This window comes from Maniola jurtina, chromosome 2 (genome assembly GCF_905333055.1).
Source record: "Maniola jurtina chromosome 2, ilManJurt1.1, whole genome shotgun sequence".
Classification (NCBI taxonomy): domain Eukaryota; kingdom Metazoa; phylum Arthropoda; class Insecta; order Lepidoptera; family Nymphalidae; genus Maniola; species Maniola jurtina.
In genome coordinates this window covers 729,605-738,921 of record NC_060030.1, presented here as the reverse complement: position 1 = coordinate 738,921, position 9,317 = coordinate 729,605, and the positions used below count along the sequence as shown (strand labels likewise).

The window sequence follows — 9,317 nt, the reverse complement described above, 5'->3', positions numbered from 1 at the left end:
GACGACGACATTAAAAACCATATTAAAGACATGAACCAAGAATGCTACAGCGTTGAATTGTTGAAACAAAATCATGACGTAGATTTTAATTCTTATAAAATAGTGGTTCCTAGCAGCCAGCTGAGAACCTTCTTGAATAGTGACTTTTGGCCTAAGGGCTTAGTGTTTCGTCGCTTCAGAGATCGTAATGCGCAAAGCGCTGCCGCTACTAACAATAAAATTAATGGATAGTACGCCTAAAAATAATAATTACATAACCTTAGCGTCCTTTAATTGTAAGTCTGTAAAACGGTCTGCGCCGCATGTGCGGCACTTATGTCAAAAGGTCGACATAATCGCCCTCCAAGAAACTTGGCTGCTGCCTCACGACATCAATTTCGTAAATGAAATTGATAAGGATTTTAGCTGTTATTCGAAATCTTCGGTAGACACCTCTGTCGGCGTGTTGCGCGGCAGACCGTACGGAGGGCTAGCGTTAATGTGGCGCAGATCAATCTTTCCGGATGTCACAATAGTGGATTGCAATAGTGATAGATTAATTGCTGTTAAAATTAGGACCCATAACTGTGATATGTTAGTATTTAGTATTTATATGCCTTGTGATAGTGATAAAGTAGATGATTTAATCGAATTTACGAGCTGTCTGTCGCAACTTAATGCTATTGTTAGTGACAGTAATATAGAAGTTGTTTTTGCTTTGGGCGATTTTAACGCGCATCCCTGCGCCCGCTTCGGCCGGGAACTTTTTGAATTTTGTTCGGCCGAGTCTTGGGTGTGTGCGAACGTAGATCTACTAGGGTTGAACTCTAATACTTATACTTTTATGTGTGAATCGAGTGGCTCAAGAAGATGGCTCGACCACTGTTTAGGCACGGAGGCGGCGTTTAGAATAATAAAAGGTGTAAGTGTTGTCAATGATATAAACTGGTCAGACCACTTTCCGCTGCTGATAGATATAAATATTGACGTCATTGTAAAAAAAGTAGAATGTAATATAGGCAATACCCGTAACAATAGCAGAATTCTCTGGAATAATAGAAATCTCGACCAGATTAATCAATACGGAGAATTTTGCTATAGAGAATTAAAACTAGTTACCTATCCTAGTCATTTCGATAGCTGTGATAAAGATAACTGTGATACGTTAGAGTGTAAGTTTATTATTGACAATATGTATGATGATCTGATAAGTGTTTTACAGGCCGGAGCCGACTTAAGTTGTTCTCGCACCGGTGCAAGACAAAAAGGTAGACAGATCGCTGGTTGGAACTACCATGTAAGATCAAGTCATGAACAAGCTCGACTTTATTTTAGATGGTGGATTGACGCTGGTAAACCTGACCATGGACTTATATATGAAAATATGTTAAAATTTAGAAAAGTATTTAAAAGCAAATTAAAATGGTGCCAAAGAAATGAAGAAATGATAAAGATGGATATAATAGCTGAAAATAGGGATAAAAAGAACTTTCCAAAATTCTGGAAAGCCACTAAAAGCCTTCAACATAAAGATGTCCTACCTGTGTCGGTGAATAATGAACAGGACCCGAACAGAATCGCTGACATGTTTGCTGATCATTTTAAAGTCCAACCCATGGAAGTAGGTGGTGAGCAAAATGCTGAGGCCATTGCCTCCGACACAACCTTACAGAAAAAGTCATCTGGCGATCTAAATAATATTTTTACTCCTGATAACATTGCGAAAACTGTAAGATGTATAAAACGTGGGAAATCTCCGGGACACGATGGCCTCAGCATTGAGCACATACTCTATGCCAGTGATGAAGTTTATCGGGTCCTGTCCATTATATTTAAGTTATGCTTAAAGCACAGCTACTTACCAAAGGACCTTATGAAAACGATAGTAGCCCCCATCGTAAAAAATAGAACCGGCGATCTGTCTAATCTTACCAACTATAGACCCATATCGTTAGGCACTATTGTCGGAAAAATACTGGAAAGGCTCTTACAACCCGAACTGACTGGGAACTTTAATATTGACGATGCTCAGTTTGGTTTTCGTGCTGGACTCTCTACAGATTCAGCCATTTTAAGTCTCAAATATACTGTGAACTATTATGTTAATAGGGATACTTCAGTATATGCATGCTTTTTAGACCTAAGCCGGGCATTTGACCTCGTTAACTACAAAATATTATGGCGTAAACTTGATGGTCATGTACCGAAAAAATTAATGAACTTGTGGAGATTTTGGTACGAAAACCAAACCAACTACGTAAAATGGGGCGACGCACTCTCTAGTGAATATAGGCTAGAGTGTGGCGTACGTCAAGGAGGGCTGACGTCTCCGGATCTATTTAACCTCTACATCAATGACCTTATTGGGAGACTGAGAAGTACCAAAGTCGGTTGCCATATTGGTAACGTCTGCGTTAACAATTTGAGCTACGCTGACGACATGGTGCTTCTCAGCCCCTCAATAAACGGGCTTAGAAAACTGCTCAGTATTTGTGACCAGTTCGCTAAAGAACATGGCCTCAAATACAATGTAGCGAAAACCGAAATGCTCATTTTCAAAGCGGGTAAGGGTCCGGAGACCGTTCCGCCGGTATTTTTGAATGGGTCGTCAGTTCGGGTTGTTAAGAGCTTTAAATACCTGGGTCATATTCTAACAAATGACATAAAGGATGATAAAGATATGGAGAGGGAGCGCAGGGCTCTCTCGGTGCGGGCTAACATGATAGCGCGCAGATTCGCGCGTTGCTCCGATGACGTGAAGGTGACGTTATTTAAAGCTTTTTGTCAATGTTTTTACACATGTCAACTGTGGACAAAGTTTACCAAGCGCAGCTATAATGCGCTTAGGATACAATATAACAACGCCTTCCGCATCCTAATGAAGCATCCGCGTTTCTGCAGTGCTAAAGCCATGTTTGCTGCGGCGAGGGTCCCTGACTTCTTCGCCATACTTAGAGCAAGGACGGCTTCCTTCTGGGAAAGACTAAGACACAGTACTAACTCCATCTTGTGTGCTGTTAACGAAGATCTGAGTAATCCTTTTTCTAAAAATTGGTCAAACCTGCATCGGTGCGACAACAACAGCTTTATTTAGATTAGTTTACACTATGTATATCTACATTAAGCTGTATATTATTTTGTGTTTTTTCTTTTTCTTTTTGTTTGTTATGGGTTGTCTTGTGACTTATATTGCCTGAAATAAAAATTATTATTATTATTATCTATATAACTTACTCTCACGCCCGGTTACAAAATAGATATTATTATTATGTATATAACTCACTCTCACGCCCGGTTACAAAATAGATATATATAAAAGCCAAAGGGAATATAATATACTTACATACATAAAAATAAATAAACCTACATACACATTTACATAAATACATACTTGTACCGGGCGGAGGATTACGCCCCGGCAGGGGAGACCAAACGGCCGGGGGTCAGGGCGACAGGTTGAGAAAGCGGCGGACTATCCTAGCCGAGTCTAGCAAGACCGCTTTTTGCATCCTGGCTGCGAGCGAACTGCCACGGAACCCCAGTCGCCTCAGATGGTGAGCGAGGCTGACTGGGATCAACCCGTTTGCAGATATGACGATTGGGATGATTTCGGTGGACTCCACATGCCACATGTCGGAAACCTCGTGAGCCAGATCAAGATACTTGCGTTTTTTCTCCGTCTCAGCTCTCACGAGGTTCTCGTCATATGGAATGGTGATGTCCACCAAAAACACCCTCGACTGTGCCCGGTCCACCACCACGATGTCAGGCTTATTCGCTAGAATAGTCCTGTCCGTGATGATGGACCGGTCCCAATAGAGCCGGACTCCGTCGCGCTCGAGTACCGGCACCGGTGTGTACCTGTAATACGGCACCCTCTCATCCAGGAGACCGTACTTCAGAGCAAGCTCTTGGTGAAGGATTTTGGCTGCTTGGTTGTGTCTGTGCAGATACTCAGTGTTGGCAAGCGCCGAACATCCCGAAAGCACATGTCTGAGCGACTCACCGGGATGGCGACAAGCTCGACAGATGTCTTGAGTGCCATCCTTCAGAATGTACTTTCGGTAGTTCCGCGTCTTGACCACCTGATCTTGTATCGCACAGACAAACCCTTCGGTTTCCCCGAAGAGGTCACCAAAGCGCAGCCATTGCACGGACGCTTTTTTATCTACGTGTGGCTCACTAAGAGCTTTAAAAAAGCGTCCGTGCAACTCCTTCTCCTTCCACACGGTCTCCCGGTCAGAGGTGCTAAGTACCACCGGTTTCTGCCACTCGGTTTTGGCTAAGGATAGTGGAGTGAGTCCTTTATCACATTCTATGACGTCTCTATGCATGGGGGACCCCCTCATCGTCTCAAAGTAGGTTCTGAGATTGGATATCTCCCGGTTATGCATGGTCTTGACGCTTAATACGCCTCGACCTCCACACTTCCGGGGGATATACAATCTCATCACAGACGATTTTGGATGGTGCATGCGATAGAGAGTCATAGTCGTGCGGACTTTTCTGTCCAGGGCGTCAAGTTCGGTCTGAGTCCAGCTGAGCACGCCAAAGGTGTACATGAGGACGGGCATAACCCAGCCGTTATAAGCTCGGACCTTATTGGCGCCTGACAAATAACTTTTACAGATTTTTGTCAGACGGCCAAAAAAGGCCTCGCAAACAGACTGTTTCATGTCCGCCTCTTTTACACCTAGGGATTGTGACATGCCCAGATACCGGTATGACTCAGCTTCAGAGAGGGTCTTAATGTTGGATGGCTCGAGACTAATCTCGGCCGAATGAGTAACCTGTCCCCTCTCCACATGTATGACCGCACACTTGTCCAGTCCAAGCTCCATCTTGATGGACTTGCTGAACTCAGTGGTGATGTTCAGCAGCTCCTTCAGGCGGGTGGCATTGGGTGCCAGCAGTTTGAGGTCATCCATGTACAGAAGGTGAGGTACTTTTGTCCCTCCTCTCCGAAACTGAAAGCCTGTCCCCGAGCCCTCCAGCAGGGTGCTAAGCGGGTTCAGAGACAGGCAAAACCATAGCGGGCTCAGACAATCACCCTGGAAGATACCCCGCCCTATCCTTATCCGGTCATCGGCAGCCGCCAACCGCTCACCATGGAGACACAGGATCGTGCTCCACTGCCCCATGCATGCCTCCAGGAAGTCTCGAACTGCACTGTCAACTTTGTACAGCTCAAGGACCCTCAAGAGCCATGAATGGGGCACCGAGTCGAATGCCTTTTTGTAGTCGATCCAGGCGGCGGAGAAATTCCGACGGTTGCGTTTGACCAGTTGGCCCGCAACGGAGTCGATGAGAAGGAGCTCCTTAGTACCACGACTACCGCCCCGACATCCGTTCTGAGCCCCAGACATGATGTTATTCTCGTCTATGTGACGGGAGATCTTGAGGCTCAGAACGGATGTCAGTGTCTTATAGATGGTAGTAAGACACGTTATGGGGCGATACTTAGCCGGATCGGTGGCATCGGTTGACTTTGGAGCTAGGTGAGTGATCCCGGTAGTGAAAAGGCTCGGGAGCGCCCTCTGCTCGAGAGCCTCTTGGAATTGTCGAGCCAAGGTCGCATGGCAAACCGAAAAACCTTTCAGCCAGTAGTGATGCAGTCCGTCGGGTCCCGGGCTTTTCCAGTTCGGGGCCCGCCTTACTGCACCAGCTACATCCTCCGCAGAGATGGCAACCGGGCTCATCGGTTCTATTCTGGCACATGCTTCCTCTACCGCCGCAATCCAAGGGCCCTCCTCATGTTCCACCTCTCTCGACCACACCCCCCGCCAGAAGGTGACTAGGTCGGCCGGGTCCGGTCGCTGAGAGGTAGAGCAGACTGCTGGGCACTCCAGTCTTTTGTAGAACCTTTTCTGATCACTCGAGAAGAGACGATTTTGCTGAAATCGCTCAACCCTTGCCGAGTATCGTCGGATGCGGTTCCCCCATGCAGCGATTTTCTGCTTCAGGTCGTCGATGCGCTCTGTTAGCTTTTGCGCGATGTCAGGCTGGTCCAACCTGACCCCACACCCGTTAAACGCAACTCTAACAGAGCGCACAATCCTTGGCCTAGCGTTGCCCGACCTGAAGCTTTGCAGTCTGCCAATGAGGACTCTAGCCAGAGTGATACGGCGTTCTACTCTCCTCTTCCAGGCCGGTTCCGCGCTGTGCCTTGTAGCAGCAGCACGCCGCGGCCCCAGAGTCTTGGCACCGATGAATCGGTGCACGGCTAGCGCCGCTCCGAAGAGAATAGAAGCCGTATCACCCAGGCCAGTGCTGCTCTCCAGATGTTGTGGCAGCATTTTGTTTATGGCCTCAATGACATCCCGCGTCGCTACATTTAGTGTAAGTCGGGAGAGCCGCGGACGATTCTCTAGAGGAGCGCTCCGGATTTCAGAAATCGCCTCTTCGAGAATCCCTCTCATCCGCTCTATATCAAGGGAGACTGTTCCCTCAGTGTCTTCCTCCACAGGCAAATCTTGTGACGTGGTAATTGTCTCCTCGCGGACAGGCGCCGCCTGGGAGACGATTTGCTCTGCGGTAGGTGCTGAGACTTCCGGGACAGCCTCACGCCGTAATCGTTCGAGCTCGGTAGCGTTGAAGATGTTAGAACGCTGAATATACCGAGCCCGGTCTGCCAGGTTTTGTTCCGTGACAGTTAAGTTCGGCTCGAGCAGCAGGAACTCGCGGTACATTGCCGCTCGGTAGCCAGTCCGTCCGGTTTCCCCTCCTGTCGCCCTGTAGTACGCACGCATGACATTCTCGTTCATGAGAGAAGTCCAGCGCATGCGGCGTACACCACCAGCGGCGGGCGCCGAAGATTGGGCCCTGGTGGACCCTGTCGGAGCCAAGCCATCTGGTGGGGATGATGGATATGTCGACCGGCTAGGTGGCAGCGCCGGTCGACTGGTGGCACTGGCGGCCCGCATGCTGCCACGCCCAGCGCCAGCTCCAGGCGCGCCCTGGCGACCCCCAGGCAGCGGCCCTATTCGCTCATTCCTTATTTCGTTATCCATTATTATTATTATTATTATTATTATTATTACAAATTATTGTGTTCACCAGTGATCGATTTGGATGCAAATGGTGTTTATAAATGATGTTGGGAAGCATTTAGCTCTTTTACTTAGCTTGCGTTATGCCCAGCATAAACATTCCAGAGGAACCACCAATGCGTGGCCAGTCTTTCAGGATTCGTGTGGATGGGAAAGAGCCCTGGAATCACTAGAATAGATAAATTACCTATTCAGTAGGAAGGAGGGACTCCAGCTCACAGCCGGAACGCATGGAATGCTTTGCGGCTGGGTACGATTTAGAGAGTGGTCGCTAGCCAGGCGGATTCGGAATAGAATCTTACATAATTATCTACGAAGCAGACATAATTATCTTCGTGATTACCGTGCGGTACTAGACATTACATACTCTTTGGTACTAGACCTAGACACAGCGGCCACACACACGTAGATTTATTTGCATTAAATTCTTATCAAAGTTCTTACCTAAGTAGTTTTTTAATACCTAAGTGTAGAACTATGTTTGGATGTACCTATGTAATCACCTAGTTAGATATTATTTTAGGCACTATCATTGTACCTACACTGTGCCTCCATCCGTGGCGCTTCATTAATAACAAGCCTTTACTATTTTCTTGCCTAATGAGTTTTTAATGACCTAGTGCATTAGTTCTAGTATGATGTGTTCATTCCATACTTTGAATACTTAGGCACCAAGTTTCAATCGTCAATAGTAGTACTCACTTTATGATTGTAATTTCATTTCAAAAATTACGAAGCCCAGTACCACAGTGCATAATACCCGATGGCATTATAATATAATACTTACCTACGTATCCTCGAACGAAGCGACCCTTATTAGGGGTAAATGATAGAAGTTAGAGCTTCACAGGTAGGTAACATCAATGACAATAATTTATTATAACATACCTACCTGAAATTGAATAAAAATGTTAACTACATGCTTTCATGAAAGTGTTTTTGTTTGTTCCACGCCTAATAAGTTTACCTAAGGGCAGAGAATACTGATAATATTATTACAAATAAATAAATTATCTCTGCTACGAGAAATACCTAGAGGTACCTACCTGTATATTAAATTATCTTGGTGACTACAAGAAAGTCGATGCATTGTGTGTTTCCTGACCCTTAGGTAGACTTTATTTTTATAGCGAAATCCAATTTAGAAGTTTATATCGAATGGTACCGCTCGAATAAATAAGTTTATTCGGCGAAACGTCTTTTTCACCGAAAACCGTTAGCAATGGCCGTAAAAGAAAAATTAAGCCCGCAGTAAACATTCGCTGGGCCCGGCGGGATGGAAACATAACGTTTTGTTATGATTTATTTCGCCTTTATGGCGCCTATCGTTGAATAAATTCATTATACCTACAGCCCACTCACCTACGAACCTACCTAACTACCTTTACCTATAAGTGTACATACCTACGTATTGCATAACTTGACCGTTTTGTTTCCAAAACATAAGTTATAACGTTAAGTGCCTCAGAGGCACTATAGCGACGAGTAGAAAAATCCTACGCTTTCTAGTGCAGTGTTTAATTTAAGCTGCTTAGAGTGTAGGCATTAACGCCCGTTCTGCGAATTGAACAGACATGTTCAACCTCAAACTCTGGTACCCTACAATCACACAATATATTACTTGCACCACCATTGCAGTGCTTTAATCCTTTCTTAGCAACAAGTAAGTAGTCCGCCCTCTTTTATTCGTCCATGTGTGTCCTGTGAAGCCCCAGGGCTTTGCAGGGCCTAGAGTGAAGCCCTTCTCAACTCTACCCAGTTAGCGTTGCGGCGCGCCATCTTTTTCGATACCAAACCAAACTTTTTTAATTACTTTGGCTAGCGTGTCCCTCGTTCAGTGCGTTTCCACCGTGATTTGTTTGCATTAGTTCAATTTCAACCGCATGTCCAAGTAAATAAAGCTAAAAAGTTATCGACAAAATAATAATAATGCTTGCAAAAAACTTTACGAGGGGTGAAAATAAAACTTCTTTGGCGTTTTCGTTTTCACAAGTCACGAGTTACCAACAAGTCGGTATTCACTAACAAACTGATTGCTATATTTTATTAGCTTGTATTCGGGCGGCTCGAAGGATAGCAACTATTAAGTCTACGTTATCTACACAAATAAACCCTTTTTACCCCCTTAGGGTTTGAATTCTCAAAAATACTTCCTTAGCGGATGTCTACGTCACGAACATTTTTTGGGTTTTCTTTCACGGTTTATTCGCAAATCTCAATATTCAAGCTCGCGGGTATCTGCTTTTTTGTGTACTTACGTCTGCACCAGAAAGGGGAGAAAGACTCATA

At 45.4% G+C, this 9,317-nt stretch overlaps 1 protein-coding gene across 1 annotated transcript; it reads right to left on the bottom strand.

Annotated features, from left to right (window-relative positions):
- Nucleotides 1-408: 408 nt before the first annotated feature.
- On the bottom strand, nt 409-6,989 carry LOC123872200. Its single transcript, XM_045916384.1, has 2 exons — nt 5,637-6,989; nt 409-564 (listed from the first exon to the last, which is right to left on the bottom strand). Exons 1-2 carry the CDS (start codon nt 6,987-6,989, stop codon nt 409-411), a joined length of 1,509 nt encoding a protein of 502 aa, XP_045772340.1.
- Nucleotides 6,990-9,317: the final 2,328 nt, after the last annotated feature.